Below are 21,849 nucleotides of genomic sequence, written 5' to 3'. Positions count from 1 at the left end.
ATGAAATGAGAAGCAGATAGTATATCAGTTAAGGGCCAGAAAGACTGTTTGCTCTACATTGGAAATTTGCATTAAAAATTGTGAAATCCCAGAATAATATAAGTACACTCAAAACAGTAATGATTATGCCTTTTATTTATTTAAAGCTGCCTATAGGATGACTCCCTTCCATTCCACTGATAAGTCAGAATTGACTATATCTATAATTTTGGTCAGCAAGAATATGCACATTTCCAGAGTTAATCTTGATCGTGGATATTTTAACTGTAGCTCCAAATGTCTATTTCACCTTTTTCATATAATTCTTATCCTAGACAACTCAATCTATATTAGTACTGCCAAAGTTCCAATTCCTCATGCAATACAATTGTTTTAGTCTAAAAATTTGAAATTTTGAATTAAAAGAACATATCCAGGCTTTAAAAAATGAATTATGTTTTTGGTAATTACATACAGTGTCTCTATGAACATTCTTGTATCTTTTGGTAAATATATACACATTTCCACTGAGTATGTACCTAGGAACAGAATGGCTGGGTGAGAGGGAATATGAATTCAGGGATTTTTTTATATGCTGTCAAAATGATTTAGCAGGGGCTTATGCCAATTTGAACTTTCACTAGCAGGATATGAGAGTTGTAATTCAGATTCTCACTAACACTTGGCATTTTCCTCTTTAAAAAAAAAAAAAAAATTAGCCATTCTGGTGGATGTGCAATGGTATCTCACTGCGATTTTAATTTGCATTTCCTTAATGACTAGTGAATATGCTTATTGGCCTTTTGGCTATACAGACTTTAAGTCATTTCAATTAGTTGCCTGCCTTTTCCTTAATAATCTCCAGCAGTTCTTTATATGTCCTCAATAAGAGTCTTTATCAGAATGTGTGTCTGTGTGTTTGAAAACAACTCCAATTTCTCCATAGTAGACTAGAAAAATAAAGTGCAGTGAATGATATAACAGAATACAAGCAGCGATGACAATGACTGAACACTGAAGATGAATCTCACAAATGAAAGGAACAGACTAAGGTGCTCCTTAAAGATATTTACTGGATTTATATGTAGTTGAAAAACAGGCAAGTTTAATACAGTGTATGGTAATCTTCAAGAAGGCAGCGAGTAATTGGAAGAAGACATAAAGAGGCTTCTAAGATTTGAGTGATGTTCTATTTCTAGATCTGGGTGCTGGTTACATGGTTAAATGTGAACTTATTTTACTGCATACTTATGATTTGTGCATTTCTCTGCATATTAGACTTCAGAATGTTTAAAACAAAACACACAAAATAACATTTGTATTTAATTATATGTGTATGCATGTGTATGCACCCATCGGGGCAGACACAAACACCTGCATATATACATACATAAAAATAGAGACAGATTGATTGTACAAAGCAACTAAAAGATGATACTAGAATTATTTGGTTAGTTAAAACTAACATTCTCTAATATTCTATATGAAAGGGGTAAATGCATGTGTCCAAATTTGTTGTGGTCACTAAAAAATAATTCCCTATTTTATCACCGAAGAACTGGACTATTGCTTTTTTTCTCTTGAAAGCAGAGCCAAAGTGTTTTACACTTCATCTCCTTTGTAGTGATGCCTTTGTAGATCTCATTGAGTGAGTATATGCAATATGAAGAAAGAATGCATCCTATACTGTTTCCTGACAACTGTAGCTCAGAATGACTTCTGATTTACAAAACTCCACTGGTAACTAACGTCCAAATTGAATACCATGAATCAAACTAACGACTGTTTTTTATGTGGTGGAACACACATCGATGAACAGGAAGACTGTAAGACTGTGTGCTCAGAAACTGACATTTCGTTATTGAGACAGAACTTCCATGAGTTTTAAATCTTAGTTAAAAGCTCACAGGTAAGCCTAATATGTTATTTGAAAATGATAAAAATATAAAAAGGATAGGTGAAGTCAAGATAAAGAAAAATGAGTTCTTATTGGTGAAAGGAACAACTAAATAAATACAAACTGGAAAGAAAGCTAATTAAAAAAAAAATAAATTAAAAAAAAAAAAACACTTGGACTGAGAATCAGAAGACCTAAGTTTTACACCCAGCTCCTAGCCAGGGATATGCCCTTAAGAAAGCTATTTGATCTTGGTTTTCTTGCCTTCCATCTCACAGACTATGATATGCTGTATGAGGAAAATTGGCCGAAAATACCCACCTGGATTAGATAACTAGAATACTACTAAACTTATGACCTTAAGAAACCTACATGAACATGCTCCGCAACACAAACTTTTCATATATAAAGGGTGAATGATGTTTCCTGCTATATAGATGCACTGAATTAAATAGGGTCATATGCCAAGCACATGGCACTCACCCTTGCATTGAGAGTGTGCCACAAATGTTGCACTGACCCAAGTCCTAGCATCATGAATCAATGAGAAAGTTGTATTTAAACAAGCTTCTCAGATATTTTCTCCATGATTACTTTTTCTGCCTATAAAAATTAGCCTAAGTAATGACAGAAGAATGGGACCAAGAATAAAATATGCAAAATTCCTGTGAACCCCTTAAAAGGGTTCAATGATACACAAACATAGGTAATGCACTTTGTAGAAATTTTACAGTTCAGAAAACACTTTCATATACAATTTCTAATTATCAGAGAAGCTCTGTGAAGCAGGTAGAGATAATTTCCAATTTATAAATGGGAAAACTGAAGACTGGAGAGACATAACAATTGTTCATTCAAGGTCACAAATGTTTTAATGTCTTCTAGAACAAAACTAAGGTCTTCTGACTCAAGATATTGTTTCTACATGTTAAAATTCCAAATAATCTTTTCTCCCAATTACTGTGAGAAATTCATAAATCATATTGCTAATTCCTTCATTTTACAAATCATGATTATTAAGATCGAAGGTTACTTATCTGAGGACACACCATGAGTTAGTAACAGAGTGAACCCAATTCTTCTCCAGAACGTCAATCCAATTCTTCTTCCTCTCAATTAATTCAACTAGTTTCCCTTCAAATTTATCATTATTAATTTTATTTCTTAATCATTTAGTTATGCATGGAAAAAATAATTATGCATGGAGCAAGAGTTTCTTAGAGTGGATGACTTCTGAGCTGGAGCTAGAGGGGCAAGGAGGCATGTAACTGGTAAAACGGAGAAGGCAAGGGTAAATCTGAGGAGGTGATTACAGTAGGAACAACAGTACAGGCTCACAAAGGGATGTGGACCACTGAGAAGTCAAATGCCAGGAACATGCTAGAGGTAGACGTAGATGTGAAAAGGGACAGGGATGTCTGCGTAGCTCAGTCAGTCAAGTATCTGACTCTTGATTTCGGCTCAGGTCATAATTGCGGGGTCCTGGAGTTGAGCCCCAAGTTGGGCTCCTCACTCAGTGGGGAGTCTGCTGGAGATTCTCTCTCCCTCTCTCTTTGCCCCTCCCCTTCCTCAAATAAATAAATCTTTTTAAAAAGAAAGAGGAATAAATGATTGGATATACACTGAGCATCACAAATCTGTTGACACTATAAAACAGTAGTTCTCAAAGTGTAGTCCACAAACACCTGAAGGTACCCAAGATCTTTTCTGGTGGTCCACAGAGTCAAAACTATATTCATGATAATAATAATAATTTAAAAATATTACATTGTTTCACTATACTGACATTTTCACTAATGGTGCAAAAGCAACAGTGAATAAAGCTGCTGGTGCACAAATAAAAAAAATACCAGGGCAGCCCAGGTGGCTTAGCAGTTTAGCGCTGCCTTCAGCCTGGGGCCTGATCCTGGAGACCTGGAATTGAGTCCCACATCGGGCTCCTTGCATGGAGCCTGCTTCTCCCTCTGCCTGTGTCTCTGCCTCTCTCTCTCTCTCTCTGTGTGTGTCTCTCATGAATAAATAAATAAAATCTTTAAAAAAAGAAAATAATACCAATATGTACTAATAGTCATTGTATTCTTTACTACTACAAGCTATCAGTAATTAAAGAAATAAATAATTTGAAAAATAGTGTTCCTAAGTAATGTTCTTAAAGGAGCAGTTTAAAAATGCTAATTTTATTGAATTTTGAAATTTAAATCCACATCATCTTAATATTCTGTGTGAAAAAATAGGTAAGATCTATAGAGCACTTCTACTGCATGCCAAACTATGTTAACTGTTCCTAAGAAAAGCATTCCGGGGACTGATGTTCTAGTTAAACTAGCTACTTTTTATGGAACACTGTTTTCATGGAACCCCATAAAAAAATTATGGTAATTTAGTCTTAGGTACTTAGCAAAAATTTTCAACAGTGAATCAAGAGAGCTTATAACTTCAAGAAAAACTATAAAGAGCATGGGATTTGCTGTCAATAAAAAATGTAAATTTTCACACAAACTAGAATTTTTAGAAATATTAATATTCATCTCATGAGCTTGACAGCTTTCCAATACTTAACAGACTTTCCAATGAAATCGGAAGTGACATTTAATGGATGTGATTTTTTGATATAGTATAATGAAACGTGTCAACATTTGTAAAACCTAGCAAACCGGTATTTTCCTACTGACCAAGGCAGGATGTAATAAAATCATGTTAGGGAAAAAGAGCCACTCACTGTAACTACAGTTAACAAGATAATACTGTATGTTTGATTGCTGAGAGAGTTAATCTTAAAAGTTCTCATCACAAGAAAAACAAAAATGTGTAACTTTGTAGATTTGATGGATGTTAACCAAACCTATTGTGATCAATTCACCATATTTACATATATCAAATCATTATGTTGTACAGCTTGGACTAATACAATACTATAGGTCAACTATATCTTAGTAAAACTAGAAAAAAAAGCAGAAATTAAATTGTTCCAAAAAATAAAGACACTGAAAAAATGTAAAGAGTAATAAAACTAAGAAAATCTAAAAAAAAAAAGTGCAAAACCAGTGGATTTTAGTGCAACAGAAAAGAGAATATTCACTGATCTGATTTGAGAATTTACATTGCAACTAGCTTTTAAAAAAATCATCAGTTGGTAAATTTTGGCATGGCATTAAAGAAGAATATTCAGTTATGAAAAGGCTATTAAACTACTCTTCCCTTTTCTAATCACATGTCTGTGTGAGGTCATCCTTTCTTTACCTACTTCAAACAAAACAATATATCACAAGGCCAACATGAGAATCTGGCTCTCTTCCCGTTATGCCAGCCATCAAAGAGATAGGCAACAATGTAAAACAATGGTCACTCTCCCCACTATTTTTATTTTTGAAAATACAGTTAGTTTCACTTTCATATGAATTAAGTTGTTTATGTTAACATGTAATGAGTACATTATTAGAAGTGCTTTAAAAACATTCAAAATATTTGTCTCAATTTATAAGGCAGTATTAGAAGACAAAACTCATATAAAACTCTTTGTGTCCTTAACGTTTCAGATCGTATAGAGGTGCTCAGATCAACAGTTTGAGAGCTACTGTCATGAAATATGAACTAAAGTGGAGAAGACAGGATGGAAATCAGGCACCTAGGTAAGTAATTGCAATAAGAGATTCGAGGTGAAATGATGAGAGCCTGACAAAGACCTCCAAAGATGGAGAGAAACAACAAGATGCAAGAGCCATTTCTCAATAAGAATCAACAGACTAAGTAATCGATGAGATGATCAGGGAGCGAGTTCATGGAAGAAAAGAAAGGTGCTGTTGCTATTCCTCATGAAAGGCTAAATACAAGGCTGGGAAATGCAGACTGAAGGGCTGGCGTCATACATTAACTCTGAGGTCCAGTAGGATATTGAAAATAATTATGGGGAACTCATGGGAGTAGTTACACCTAGAGATAAAGATTTGTGAATAACCACAGATACCAGTAGAAATTACTCATGGGAAAACTGATGAGTAAAAAGCTAAAAGGACCAAGAACAAATATCTAGTAAAAACCAGGATTTCAGTACAGACAGAAAAAAGGAATAGTGAGTGAAGGCGGCTAATCAGTTGAAGTCAGGAAGGTAGAAAATAGTTCCAGGAATGAGTCGAGTGCAGCAGCCAGAAGGTAGGTGGGTGGGATAGGAGACTGTGTCAGGATGCAAAAGACAATCATTAGTTTGTATCCAGTACAAAAAGACTCAAAAGTCAGTAGATTTGCTTAAAAGGAATAAAAGTAACTTTACCAAAAAGTACAATGGTGACAGGAGTTAATATTAACAGAAGAGCAAGTATTCAGAATATTAAGTGGTACATATTGTTCCATTTGTTACCATAATAATGTACGGCTTTCATAATTTAAAGAAATTCAAGGAAAGAAAAGGAATAATGAAGATCCCTGAGAAACTATAGACTATTGTAGCCTATTAGTTTAAGATACATGACAGTGAACATAGGGGGAAAAAAAGTTAATGAAATAGGAAAATAAAAACTGGTTTGTTTGTTCTTTTCAGTTGAAAGACCCTTCATTATTTTTGTAAACCCTTAGAAAAAAAACAGCCAAAGGAAAAAGCATATCGAAAATTTGGGAGAGGGACGCCTGGGTGGTTCAGTGGTTGAGCGTCTGCCTTTGGCTCAAGGGATGATCCTGGGGTCGGGGATGGAGTCCCACATCATGCTCCTTGAGGGGAACCTGCTTCTCCCTCTTCCTGTGTCTCTGCCTCTCTGTGTTTCTCATGAATAAATAAATAAAATTAAAAAAAAAAAAGAAAAGAAAACTTGGGAGAGCAAAGGTAAGGTAATAGAGAGAGGTCTCAGAAGTGGGTGGAAGAAATGGGTCCAGGGATGAACAAAAGGAAGTCCCTTTTCCTGTTAAGTCAGATGCAAAGGAGAAAAGAAAGGATAATGTTACACGTAGCTTTAGAGTGAAGACAGAGAGACACTGGGGGAGTTTCTGCCCAATGACTTCTATTTTTTTTTTCTTTGAAGTGAAAACTAAGCCTTTATTCTAAGACTCAAAGGGGCAGGATAAAGGATGAAACAATTATTAGAGAGACAGAAAAATAGAGCCACTAAGGGCCAAGTAAAGGATTACTGGAAACATAGTGAAGACCCAGCCAAGACTAGATCACTACACAAAATAAATCAATACAGATTCTTAATAACTGAAAACATCTACATATGTAGAATTAAGCCAAAAATATTATAATCAAATGAATATGAGACTTCTGGATGGTATTAAAGAGTGCTACAGATAGACCTTTGGATCATTTTTTCAGTTATGCCTATGGTGTAACAGAGACCTAACTATTGATGCAAAAGAATACTCACTGCACATCCACGCAGTAACAGGTTGGCCTTTTTATTAGGTTATTCTCAGGAATCAGAGCAGTAAGCATTCCCGAACAGTCATGAATTCATACTATTGTTCTCTTACGAGAGGACTAATAAAGGTCAGATGTTTCAAGTTACCAAACATATTCTATTAGTGATTTAATCAGTGTTTTGCTGTTATTCCAATCAGAGCTCTAGAAATATTATTTCATATTTACATCATCTCTCAGAGGAGCTATTTGTATGTACATAAATTTGAATATTTTGCTTCATGAATTCTAAGTGTAAATTTTCATAAAACGTGTATGGTAAAGGAACCCATTTATGAAAGGTTCTCTGCTTTCTGGAACACAGCGGTGCTGTGCCTCTTCCAGGTAGTAGCACAAAAAGAACAGAGAGACTTCTGCAAATATACTCTATTCTTCACTGTTTTATTGTATTATCCACCAAAAGGGGAAAAAAAGATACATTTTTTGTTAGTCAAATTCCTTAATTTGTGATAAATTGGTAAGCTAGGAATGCAAACGATTCACTTGCCACATACATTAATTTACTTTGGGATACAATTAAATACCTACATTTTGATAAATCAAGTCTGAAATTTAGATTTCTTTGTAATTAACTTGGTCAAGAAACAGAATTTTGTGTATTCTTTTTCTGTTGGTTTGGCTTGACTGGTTTTAAATCTTAAAGCATAATCCTAACAACAACAACAACAACAACAACAAAATCCTGAATATAAAGGTACCAAAAGAATCATAAATAAAACTTGGTTGGGATTCCTGGGTGGCTCAGAGGTTTAGTGCCTGCTTTCAGTCCAGGGCGTGATCCTGGAGTCCCGGGATCAAGTCCCACATCAAGCTCCCTGCATGGAGCCTGCTTCTCTCCCTGCCTGTGTCTCTGCCTCTCTCTCTCTGTCTCTCATGAATAAATAAAATCTTTAAAAAAAAAAAAAAACCTTAAGTCTTAAAAGACACGGCTGTCATAAATGAATGAATTAGTGAAATTAGGAGACTACGGAGATCAAACATGATCTATCTATACATGACCCACGATCATGACCCATGATCTATACATGACCCACATCTCCCTAAAATTAGTGACTTATCGAAAGGTCATAAAGCCAATCAGCAAAGTACTAATTGAGGTATAGCAGTGTTCTTTCTCCTGTATTATCAAGCCATCAAGATTTAGCAGACATACAAAGGGAACTTTAAATAATATATGCTTAGAGGTGTTACCTTTAATCACAATTCCAGTGAGCCACTGCCTCACCAAAAGATTGGTTTCCGCTATATAGCCAGTCATCTATTTTATTCCATTTGATTTAGCAAGCATAGTGAGGTTCTTATGCAAAGAATTCTGAAGTAGTAGGATATATAAAATTGTATATGTATGTGTATAATATGTGTATATATATACACTTTCACATATATATTAAATATATGTGAGTATATATATATGTATATATGTGCTTTTATACTCTACCAACTTCAAGATTCTTTGCATAAGAGCCTCACTTATGCAGGCTAAATAGGTGTGTGTATAGACATTTGTTATATATGGTTAGAGTTACGATATTAACCATCTCAATTGCAAATATTTGAGATGAGATGGATGTGTGTGTGTACATATATGATGAGGTGTGTATATTTCCATGTATTAGAGTCAATATATACATAATATGGTTCGACTAGAAAATAAAAGATATCATCTGAAGAGTATTAGTATTAAATATAATCAAATGTCAAAACATACACCATGGACAAAAAGGATTTGAAGAGTTCAAGAAGAGGGAGTTAACATTAGTTCTAATCATAGACTCACGAAATCTTGGGGATGAAAAGAACTTTTAGATTCTGTAACTTTCCAGTGATGCTTGATTTGCTTGGTAGCCCTACCCAAGCTATGTTTAGTCACTCTAGCAACAAAGAGCCACCCAAAGAAATCCATTTGACCTTTGGACAGCTCTATATCCTTTAAGATTGAACTTGTCTTCCTCTATGCTTCTCTTTGGTCTTGGTTAATTTCTATTCTTCAAGGAAAACAATCCACGGTGCAATAGATCAAACAACAAATTTTCATGTTTCTGCACCCCTGATCATGATTCCTTGAACAAACGCTCATGTAATTCTAACCATCACAAATGATAGTAACCAGAATTTATATCCACCATATTAACACTTTTTTCTTCTTAAACACAGTATTTCTATCAGTGACCAAGAAAGTATTAAGCAGCTATTGCAAGTTATCAATTTATATTAATCTAATTCTCAACTGAAACTTCTAATTATTTTAAGACTTTCATAAGGCATGGTAATATTTAAGATGAGTCCTGAAGGACTGGTTAAAAACTACACAGATTAAGCTGGAAGTTGTCACTCTAAACATAAACATGTCTAAGCATAAGCAATAGCAAGAGAAGTTAAGAAGCAACGAAAGATCAGCCTTTCTAAAATTAGAGGGTAGTTTCACGTAAAGTTTGGGATGCAAACTAGAGAAACCCTTGAAAATCAAAGTAAAGAGTTTGCACTGGGATCCATCAGGCAGTAAGAAGTCATTGTGGTTCTTGAACATAATATTAACAAGATGAAAATGGAAACAATATGTAAGATGAATGATAATGAGCAGAGAAAAAATAGGAAAAATAATTAGAAAAATATTGATGAAAACTGTTCAAAATGATGGTAAGTGGAAATGCAATGAACATGACAGATATAGGAAATCATTCTCAGGGAAAGAAGGACAGGTTCTATTTAAGTTTCATGCCTGAGTAGCTAGAGTAATGAAGATGCCAGTTTCAAAACCTGGGAAATTATTTGGAAAGGGAAGATCATTAATTCAGTTGATGGCAAAAGAATGGCATGCCATTAAGCTGGGACTGTTCCGTAGGTAGTAAGACAACACGCAACTAAACATTAGTGGAATATTCAATCTAGATATGTTATAGTAATAATAGCATAGGCAATTTTCAGTTGTATTCATCACAGAGACTACTCCTACCCTTTTGCAATCAGCCTTTCATCTTTTGGCCATTTATCGTGAACTTCTCTTCAACATTTCCACTAGGCAGAAACTAGAACTAAACTAAAATCAACCCCCTCTAGTAATCAATGGTAGGTATAAAATAGCTAATATTATACTTGGCCAACACAGAATAGCTTTGATTATTCAGTATCCCCACCCTTCTACCACATAAAACTGATGTGTACAAATGCTATCATTAAGCAGTACAATATCTCTCTATAAAGGAGACAAAAAATTATCATAAAAAATACCGAATACTTTTACACAATCTTTTTCTGGTTTGTGAACAAACTAACATAAAGAAATTACAATGCTTCCTGTTATGCACACAAAACCACAGTAAAAACTCCTTTTTCATGATTTTAAAGGTAGAGTGCCAACAGTCTGAAGGAAAGATCATGAAGAAGACAAGATAAATTCAAGTTAACATGACTATACACTAATATAAATAATAACAGCCCTCATCTAGTATCAATCAAGGGCTTATTATTAAGCTTCCCCATACCTAAGATACAAGTATGGGCAAAGGAGATTTTAAATTTAACTTGTAAACATTTGTGCACTTATTGTAAGCTATCAGATACTTGAAATTCAAACCACCCTCAACAAGTGGTAAAACGTTCCCTAGGCTTACTGATGGTAAAATATGGCAGCATGTGCCAAGACGTTACAGCCCAGCCAAATTCAGTATGTATTCTAAAGATTTATTTATTTCAGAGAGAGACAGAGAGAGCGCATATTTGAGTGAGTGAGTGAGGGGCAGAGGGGGAGAAAATGTCAAGCAGACTTCCCATGGAGTGCAGAGCCTGAAGTGGGGCTGGATCTCGTAACTTTGAGATGACATGAGCTGAAATCAAAAGTTGGACATTTAATAGACTGAGCTACCCAGGCACCTTTAAATTCAGTATTGAAAAGTGTAATTATGTCTGCTGGGAGCACAAATCGAAATGACAAGTAACGTTTTTTTGTTGTTGTTGAGATAATTGTGTTTTGTTTTGGTTTATTCATTCAAAAGTTCTGAACGTATATTTTAAAATGTTCTGCTTTCATATGTAAAACACCTATAAATACAAGCCCATAAACCTATGCACTCTTACAAGTTATGGCAGCCATTGATTAGATCACTAATATCTGCTATCCACCAGTCACTATTTGAGACATATTTCTTCCTATAGGTTTAGGTCAGAAAAGAGGAAGACTTTCTGGGTTTGAAAGAGATACCTTTAAAATATGATCGTTCAGGAAATTCCAAGAAGAGACTCTACCACTGAAGTTTTTTAAATCCTTCTTATTAATGACAGGCCAAGCTTTGTTTATTTAATGTGGTAGAGCTTTCCAAGACAATGCACCAAAAATCAAGGCAGATCGGCTTAAATCTGTATTGGGATAAAATTTTCAAATTATTCTTTCCCTTCTATTGGATCAATAGTAAGACTGTAATAAAATAGAATACATTAGAATCAAAGATTCTTAAAAATCTGGCAAACTGAAATGACCTTAGATATCACCATCTAGTCTAACCACCTATCCAATGTTCAAACTTTCTATAAAATATATCTGTCAAATAATACCCCTCATGCCCAGCGCCTCCTGTTACACGGGACTCCACTAGCTCCCTTCCCAGGCAATTATATTTAGGCAGAACTCTTACCAGAAAGTTCTTCCTGAGAGCTAAAAATATACCACCCATAGCTTCTACTCATTAGTCCTGGTTTTCACTATTGGTGCCAAGCAGCAAAGTCTACTTTCTCATCTATGTCATAGTTTTTCAATCATTTCAAAACAACTTCCCAATATCTCAGTTTTTTTTTTAATCTCCCTAATATGACATGATTTTAATGATGTCAATTGTTTTTCTCTCCCCTGAAAATACTGACTAGCACAATGCAGAAATCTCTGTAAGTCTTGCTTTAGATATCATTCTATTAAGAAAATACACTTAACATAAAATTGGCAAAATAAAAATACTAGTTTCTTGGGGCGCCTGGGTGGCTCAGTGGTTGAGTGTCTGCCTTCAGCTCAGGGCGTGATCTTGAGGTCCTGGGATCAAGTCCCGATAGGAGCCTGCTTCTCCCTCTGCCTGTGTCTCTGCCTCTCTCTCTCTCTCTCTATGCCTCTCATGAATAAATAAATAAATCTTTCAAAAAGAACAATCCTGGTTTCTTTAAGTAGCTATACTCATTTGTATCATATGTATTATATACATATAATACATATATACATCCTATACATGTACATATTTTATAAATAATGTATTACTTAAATTTTTTCCCAAATGTTCTCTACCATACCAAGTTTTCCCATCCTATACTTGCACAGATGATTTCTGGACAAAAGCCCAATTTATACTTCCATCTATCTTTTTTATATTTAGCCCATTACTCCAACCCTTCAAGATCATAGTAGATCCTAGTTCTAGCTCAGATACTCATTCTATATCCCCAAATCACATGATCCCCAGTTTGGGTGTTTCCTCTGTACACTCTTATTTTAGTCATTGGTAAAATGTTAAACATGATAAGGCCAAAATTTTGCCAGGAAACCAACTAAGCTAGAGATGTTCCACTAATTACCCAGGTGTGAACTCATCTCGTTGCCCCTATTTTGAGACCATATTTCTGAATATGGCCCACAGGGACTATATAAGTTATTTTCAAGTACCTAACAAAAATCAAGTACCTTAGCAAAAGCCAAATATCTTTAGGTTTTTATTCACTCATTAAACAAATTTTTATTGTATGGATACTTCCTTTCAGGCACTCAATTGATCTCTGGTGATTGAGTCAATAAGACACTGCTCCCAAGGAGCTTACAATCTAGTGGGGAGGAAGGCAGACAGTTACAATTGATGATTACTACACAGTATTATGAACGTGATAGGCAATCAGGGAACTATGAAGGCACAGAGTGCAATTATCTAAGTCAAATGATCAGATTAGGAAAGTTTTCCCAAAGGAGACAGCAATGTTTGAGTGTGAGGTCATTATGGGACAGTCAGATTAAAATTTGGTTATATGGGTGTGGCGCTCCTCAGAGAGAGGTCTGGGCCAGACATACAGACTTAGGGGTGTTAAAAAGAAAATCACTGCCCAAAATGGTGTCACTTAAACCAAGTCACCAAAACAGACCTAATGCCTAACCCAACTGCATTTCCACCTACCCTAAAGACATAGTCTTAACTGGTTAGTCAGGAATTTTCTGATCAGCATCAATGAGGAATCTGTCACATGTGCCCTCTCCATCCTCCAAAAGATGAGGTAATCTACCTAATAAAATCTCCTGCCCTTCTCCTTAAGGGAAGGTAGACTTGCCTGAAGCAATCCTTTCTTTTGCTGATAGCTTGTTGCCACACTCTCCTTCCTATAAAAACCTTCCACTTGTAGAACTCCTCAGAGCATCTCTTTACTTGCTGCCTGATTCATCAACTGCTTATAAAAGCCAATTAGATCTGCAAATTTACTCAGTTGAATTTTGCTTTCTAAGAAGAGTCAACAGTGAAAGATGCTATTTATAGCCACGGGTTTGGGCAAAACCACTGAGGCAGGAGTTAACTAAAGAAAAAAAGGAAAGCATTGGCATTTCAGAGAAAGGCAATGTGAAAGGTCAAGTGTGTACAAAACCTGACTCACGTGTTGGGTTGGGAGGGGCGCTGGGATAGAAAGATACTGCTGGAGGGGTCAGAGGGCCAGCTCAGCAAGAGCTTTGTGTGTGGAGCCAAGAAATGAGCCAGAGGCCAGTTCAGCAAGAGTCTTGTCTGTGGAGCCACAGAAAGCTAGGGAGGCCCTTCAAGAGCTCTAAGCATGGGAACTACCTGCCTAGACTGAAGATTTAGAAAACATACTCTAGGGGCAATGTCCAACATGATTGATGCAGGAAGACAAGAAAGAAGCAGGATGACTAATAAAGTATTCACCAAACTGTGTGGAGAGGAGTAATAAAGCAGTGCCCACAGGGGAGTGAAAACGAAGGACATATTCCAGAGATGAGAAAGACTCTGAACTGCAAAGTCTTGGACACTAATGAATTTGAGATGCTACTGTAGAAAGAGAAGGTCTAAAGAGGTAGCGGTACCATTTGCTGGAGAAGGGAACACTGCATCAGGAGAGGTGGAGAGGATTTCTGAATTCAGGTTTTATCATTTTACATTGAGTTTGAGATCAAAATAGGGTAGCCAGCCCGAAACACTGGATGAATGGATATGCCATTCTTCAAAGAACCTTGGGATGGACATAGAGACTTAACAGTGAAGAGATGGTAGTTACAGCCTAGGTTTGGACAGAATCACTCAGGCAGACTGTATAGTCAGAGGAGAGACCAACAGATGAAGGCTTACGTGAAATTCAAGCTGCACGATAAAACATTGTATCCAAGGACCTAATCAAAAACATTTTCTCATTTACAGTTTATTTCTTATATTTTAATAGATTATTAAATTTCTGAAGTTTTTGAAAGGAAATTTATCAGACTGCTTGTCAATGTGGTACCACTGTTTCACTTATACATCAGAAAACAACAGCATAAATTTATGTGATAGCATCTCAAGACAATGTGAGTTAAAGAAAAAGTAGGAAAAGAGCCAGGAAACGTTTATGATACAATTCAAGCTGGGTCTCAAGATTAAACCCCAGAATGTTAAGGACCCCAAGCCTTTTATTTCTTCTACACTTTAAAACATTTTTCTTCTTATTTATAGTCTTGGTTGGGGGAGAGGATATTGTTACAACAGAAGGGGAAACGTTTGCTATACTCACACATTAACTGCATACGTGTATACAACCCCACTGTTTCATCAACTCTATTAAAAAAAAAGTCTAAATAAATTTTAAAAATCACTGAGCAAGAGATCACTATATTAAAGGGCATTATGGTGGTATCTGCCTAACTTTCATAATCTCAAATATTCCTCTTAGTCAAAATGTTTTATACTTTATCGATTTATACAAGATAAGCTAACTGGATCATGCTCTAATATACAAATGATTTGCATGTTCTTTTACAGCACATTATTATAGCTAAGATTCTTAATCTGGATGTTCAACAAAATTTAATATAACGTATCCAAACAGAAAATTCTAGTCTTCTGAAGTTCATCATCAGTGATAATAAATCAAAATTCTTAATAAAATGCTCAAACAAAAAAATGTATAGATCTTATTCTCTGGGGATCCCTGGGTGGCTCAGCAGTTCAGTGCCTGCCTTTGGCTCAGGACATGATCCTGGAATCCCAGAATTGAGTCCCACATCGGGCTCCCTGCGGGGAGCCTGCTTCTCTCTCTCTCTGCCTGTGTCTCTGCCTCTCTCTCTCTCTCTCTCTGGGTCTCTCATGAATAATAAATAAAATCTTAAAAAAAAATAAAAAGATCTTGTTCTCCAAGGCACATCTACTTTTTAATACCTCAGATTTTTGGCAGCATCACCATGGCAACTGTTAATAAAGTTTTATCTTTTAGTCTCATAATTATAATAAAATAAAATACAATTATAATTTTAAATTTCATGGTAGAAATTTTCAAAAAATAAAGTTTCAATTAATTATACAGCATGCCTAAAATACTGTGATACGGGCTTACCAAGTGTATATTGGGTCTTCTATTTGATGAGTTCCATATTCACTAAAAGAGAACCTAAATGTTTCACTCTTAACTTACTAGATAGATACAACTTTAAAAATTTGTCTTTAATAACTATAGATACTGTAAGGATATAACCAGTTTATATGTAAGACAATTTAATAGTGGAATTCTGAAAAGGGACAAAATGTCCTCTAAAGGACTCTTGTAAGATAGTCTGTAGTTAAGGGCGACCGATGGCTCAGTCAATCAAGCATCCGACTCTTGGTTTTGGTTCAGGTGATGCTCTTACAGGTTGTGAGATCGAGCCCATGTTGGGCTCCATGCTCAGCAGGGTAGTCTGCTTGAAGACTCTCTTCCTCTGCCCCTACTCTTCTCTAAAATAAATAAAATAAATCTTAAGGGACACCTGGGTAGCTCAGTGGTTGAGCATCTGCCTTTGGCTCAAGTCGTGATCCCAGGGTCCTGAGATTGAGTCTGGCATCAGGCTCCCCACAGGGAGCCTGCTTCTCCCTCTACCTATGTCTCTGCCTCTCTTTCTGTGTCTCTCATCAAGCAATAAATAAAATCTGTAAAAAAATAAATAAATAAAATGAATCTTAAAAAGAGATAATGTGGTAGTCCTAAGGCTTGCTGTCACCATTGTCAGAACTCTTGATCGATGACATTTGATAGGGGAGGGGAGGTGGGCAGGAGGCAGAGGAAAAAGGCCCTATCAACTTTCACATATAGAGAAACCTGACTGGCTGAAGTTGGCCTGACTCTACACATAGAATCACCATGACTGTAAGACACATGCAACAGTTTATATCAATATGCCAACATTCATCAAGTAAAAAGTTAATATAAAATATCTAAAACATGAATATATGTCCTTTCGCTTGGGAGGAGTAAGGCCTGACAATGTCCAGTTCCCTAAAACGCTTATCTCCTGGTTGTGATGCAAAAACTCTGAACACTCAAGAGTAGTGAAAGCTGCAGATGGTGATTATTCCTGAACCTGCCCCATCAGATACTTCATACCCAATTGGCAGGTGGCCGAGGAGGGACACATCAGTATATCAGGGCCATCCTGTTACAAACCCAGAAATCTGGCCCTGATATCAGACTCTGCAGTGCTGAAACAAGCAGGACTAATAAACTTGAAAACCAGGAGATACTTCTAAATTGGGAGCTTTATTTAATGCTAGACTATATATGCATCATGACTCTGTCTCCAGACTTCTAATCTCATATATTCATAAAAGTATCCATTCCAAAATACCAATTCTTATATCCTTTCTTAACAAAATAAACTTCCCAGAATGTGCCTTACTATCTCTTACAGAATACTCTAGTCTACCTTTCGGTAATATTGATGCTGAAGCGTTACCCGTGACCAATACGGCATTTAAAAAAATCTTATTTAAAATATGACCCGTAACAGCAAATGAATTCTTATTCCAGATCACTGCATAGGTTATCTCCTTACCTAAAAACACATATTTGTGAAAGTTATTTACTGACATACTCTTCAATTGCTCTAACCGTTAGGTACTATTAAAGATATACTGTTATTTGCCAGTAATTTTAACCCTTCCTATTGGAAAAAAAAAAAGAAAGTCCAAACCACAAAAGGAGTGGCAATTTGGATTTAAATTTTGTTTTTACAAGTAACTTCAAGTTTAGTGACACAGTTCTTGAAAAATATCCTAACTTTCCAATCTAGGTCCTTTGCAGAAAAATATTGAAATAAAAAACTGACCTATCACGTGAATTTTCTTCTTCCATGCATCAACATAAACTAAATACATCTTAAAATCATACTTTAGCTAACTAATTTTAAAATTGATATTCATTCTTAGGAATTTTTTTTAAAAAGCCATCTTTTTGAACTGGTATTTGCTGAAAACATGGAATTTTAGTATCTGATTATAGTTGCACATGTAGGGTAAAAAATAAATAGCTGTTTTTTTATAATTTTGTAGAAAATGTATAAAAATTATGTAATCCCAGAGGACGAGCAAAACTTTATAAAACTTTACCTTAAACACTAGGAATTAGCTATCACATTCTAAAACCTCTCTCGTGAAACCAATGGGTACCTATTCTGATAAGAAAAGTTCTGCTGATATGTCTCTCAATAAACCACCTTACTTCGATAACGCAATAACATTTCTCCATATAATAATATAAGACATGAAGAACGTACGATGGGCATAGATACTGCTTCTTTTTCCCCTTTCCTTTCTTGGAAGACTTCTCTTTAGAATATGCTTCTTCAACCCACAAGGAAATCAAAATAAAAAAGGCTATCGCCAATAAAAACTTCATCTTGAAAGTTAAATCTCAGGAGATCAATCTACAAGAAAGAACAAGAAAATGTTTACAAAAAGCAGTAATAATACGACTCTAAGGAGGATGACCATTACTACCCAATGGACGAGTGCATTTGTACATGAGATTTTCATTGCTCAAACCTATGTGGTTAGCCTTCAATATACATTTGTGATGTTTAGTGCTAAGGATTAAGTAACGGACTAACGGCCCATAGAAAATACAATCCCAAGGAGGTATATGCAACATTTCTAATTTTATAGTTACAGAAAATTGTAAATTGACATTGAATTGCACAGTATATCAATGTATGTTTAGAAAGCTACCTGGAAGGATGTCTAACACAGTGCTTAAAATGGTCATCGTCCTCTTCTATCTTTAGTTTCTCATTTCTTTTAAAAATTTCTATATTAAAAAAAATTCTATATTTTTAAATTTTGCATGTATATTTTTTTCAAAAACAATAAAGCTGTTCTAATGGGAAAGACAATTCTAAATATTAAAGAACTGACAGAGATAAAAGAAAAAATCAATTTCAAAAGTTTCACACTTTAAATTCATTCTTCTTAATGATACACATTAAATTTGCAAGTTACCTTTTACCCCAAAAGGGTGCACACTGATTTAAGGTTGCCTTTCCCACTTTCATGTTACTAATATTTACTGAAAATGATTTTCGACATCACAAATTCTAGGTAATATAGCATGGAAAAAAAAAAAAAACCAGCAAGTATGGTCAGACTCTTCCAAATAATCTTCTTAGTCCTATTTTAATAACATTTTCTATGCTCAAACGAGAATTATATTCTTGCCGGTCAGACGCATCCAAAAAAAAAAAAAAAAAAAAAAGAGGGAGAACTTGAAGCGGGTGGTGAAGCCGGAATGTTCAAGCCTCGTGCAGTCCTTCATCTCCAGGCCATCAGCCGTTTCTCCAGCACCGTTTCTGCAGACGGAGGGGCCTCGCGCCTCGCGGTGCCTCCCGTTCACTTAACGCCCATCTCGCCCTGGAGTCTTGCTTCTCCTCCTCTCGGCGGATTCCGCATCCCCCTTTCTCCCTGGAATTCTCATTTTCTACTATTTCTCCTGCACCCGAGGGGCTCGGTGCCGGCCCCAGCGCACGACAGCGGCGGCTCCGCGGCCAACTTCCCGGGGGCCCCCGCCCCGGCCCCGCCGCCCGCGCTCCGCGGCGCCTCCCACCTCCGCCGGCCGCCGGCCCAAGCCGCTTCGCAGACCGCTCGGCGCCGGGGGCCGCCCCGCAAAGCCTGCGCGCCCCGCATCCCCTGAGCGCCCCGCATCCCTGCGCGCCCAGCACCCTCCATCCCTGCATCCCTGCGCCCCCAGCACCCTCCATCCCCGCATCCCTGCACCCCAGCACCCTCCATCCCCGCATCCCTGCACCCCCAGCACCCTCCACCTCCGCATCCCTGCGCCCCCAGCACCCTCCATCCCCGCATCCCTGCGCGCCCCGCATCCCCGCATCCCGCGACTCCAGCGCCCCCAGCACCCTCCATCCCCGAATCCCTGCACCCCCAGCACCCTCCATCCCCGCATCCCTACGCCCCCAGCACCCTCCATCCCCGCATCCCTGAGCCCCCAGCACCCTCCATCCCCGCATCCCTACGCCCCCAGCACCCTCCATCCCCGCATCCCTGTGCCCCCAGAACCCTCCATCCCCGCATCCCTACGCCCCCAGCACCCTCCATCCCCGCATCCCTGAGCCCCCAGCACCCTCCATCCCCGCATCTCTGAGCCCCCAGCACCCTCCATCCCCGCATCCCGCGCCTCCAGCCCCGCATCCTTGCGCCCCCCGTCCGCGCCCCGCATCCCCGCATCCCCGCGGCCCCATCCCCATCCCCGCGGCCCCCGTCCCCGCACCCCCATCCCCATCTCCGCGCCCCCCTCCCCGCGCCGGCTCCGCGCGCCTCCACCGGCCCGGGCTGGACCGGGACTTGCCGCAGAGCCGGGCTCGGCCGCCCCCGCCCCCGCCCCCGCCCCGCGAGCGGAGCCCCCGCCGCTTACCCGAGGCGTCCCCGCCCGCGGCGCCCGGCGAGGACGCGGCGGCGGCTCCCGGGGGTGCGGCGGGCGCAGCGCGGGGGCAGCCGCGTCCCCGCCGCCCGCGCCCCCGCCGAGCCCGCCTGACGCGCCTGCTCGGGCCGCGGAGCCTGCGCCGTGACGCGCCGCCGCCGCCGCCACCGGGGCCGCCGCCGCCGCGCTCGGGAGCTGGGGGCCGGGGAGCGGGGGAGGGGGGAGGGGAGGGGGAGCGGGGGAGGGGAGGGGGAGGGGAGAGCGGGGGGGGCAGGGCAGGGGGCGGGGGCGGCCCGGGAAGGACCCTGCGGGCCAGCGCTGGAGCCGCGCAGGGAGCCGCGAGCACGGCAGATGCCTCGGACCCCAGCGGGTGCGCCCCGGACCCCTGCACCCGCGGTCCCGCCGAGCCCTTCCCGCAGCCCCCAAGGCCCGACCTTGCTAAGCGACCTTGGACCGGCCCGGGGCGGCGGAGCCCGCGAGCCTGCGGGAGCGCCTGCACCTGGCGCCTCCCTGTCACCGCCGCGGGCCCCCGCAGTCATTCGGGGCAAAGTCTACGCAGGCCGCGGCCTGTTTTGCGGATGCAGAAGGTGAAGCTCAAGCGCGTTAAGGGATTAACATCCCATGTCCCAGACTCAAGGTCTGATGCTTACACGGAGTCAGGGAAGACCTTGGCCTTGCGGTAAAGCGCTCCCCGGTTACGCTGGTTTTCCAGGAGCCTCAACTTTGACGATGCACCTTTGGGTGACAGACAAACCTTCCCCTTTACCCCTTGACGGTATAGCTGATTGACCTTTTTTTTTTTTTTTTTTGAGAAAGTGTCGTCTAAGGGGCACTGGGTGGCTCAGGCACTAAGCTTCCAACTCCTGATTTTGGCTTTTGGCTCAGGTCATGATCTCACGGTGGTGGGGCTTCAGGCTCAGGGAGGAATCTGCTGGGGATTCTCTCTCCTCCTCCTCCTCCACTCCCCCTGCTCCTGTGGGCCCCCTCTCAAATAAATAAATCTTTACAAAAAGAGAAAGCATGGTACATTTGGACCTACGGTGTATCCGCTGATAAATACTTCATCCCATATCATATGATAGGAAAGGAGCATTCCCTGTAGATGACCATGACCATGTTCTATAAGCTTCACACGGTGTTCTGCTAAGGTTAGGACTTGATCATTATTCTATTTAAAAAGCTGCCCTATTTGGAGCCTCCACATTGGATCAGGATAGGACTTTGGGTTTTACGAGTATATAAAGGAGATCTGCGTTGATCATATAAGTTTAAGAAGACAGAGGTTTTGGAGAATGAGCCGTGTAAGGAAGTGGGGAGGAATAGAATCTGCTACCCCAAAATATATCTCTTTGGAATAAGGATAACTTTGAGTTGATTATTTTTAAGAAACAGGTCTGGAAACTGAGTAGAAGTCACCCTTTTGAAAAAAAAAAAAAAAAAAAAAAAAAAAGTTCATATTTATAAGGGAAGCCTTCGTTTGTAAGTCTTTCTCTCTCTCTCTCCTCTCCCTCTCCCTCCCCCTCTCTCTCTCCCCCTCTCTTTTTCTCTCTACCAGGGAGAGGAGGATGCCTAAATCTAAATCTATAGGAAACCTTATTGACTTAAATCTGTATAACAGCCATTCCCTCAGTTACTGTGTTTTTTCCTGGTAACCTCCCATAACTAGCCTTCCTCCCTGACA

At 39.1% G+C, this 21,849-nt stretch overlaps 1 protein-coding gene across 2 annotated transcripts in view; it reads right to left on the bottom strand.

Annotated features, from left to right (window-relative positions):
- The window catches only part of GLRB (glycine receptor beta), a 94,976-nt gene extending 74,675 nt beyond the window's left edge, over positions 1-20,301 (bottom strand). The window contains exons 1-2 of one of the 2 annotated variants that reach the window (XM_072724916.1): positions 20,163-20,301; positions 18,019-18,168 (exon numbers count right to left, since the gene is read on the bottom strand). In XM_072724916.1, coding sequence (XP_072581017.1) covers positions 18,019-18,140 — 122 coding nt within the window. In that variant the 5' untranslated portion in view covers positions 18,141-18,168; positions 20,163-20,301. Of the gene's footprint in view, positions 1-18,018; positions 18,169-18,739; positions 18,997-20,162 lie in introns of those variants that run through there. The other variant, XM_026008057.2, reaches the window with a different exon arrangement.
- Positions 20,302-21,849: the final 1,548 nt, after the last annotated feature.

Source organism: Vulpes vulpes, chromosome 10 (assembly GCF_048418805.1).
Source record: "Vulpes vulpes isolate BD-2025 chromosome 10, VulVul3, whole genome shotgun sequence".
Lineage (NCBI taxonomy): Eukaryota > Metazoa > Chordata > Mammalia > Carnivora > Canidae > Vulpes > Vulpes vulpes.
This window is presented reverse-complemented; position numbering and strand designations above follow the sequence as displayed.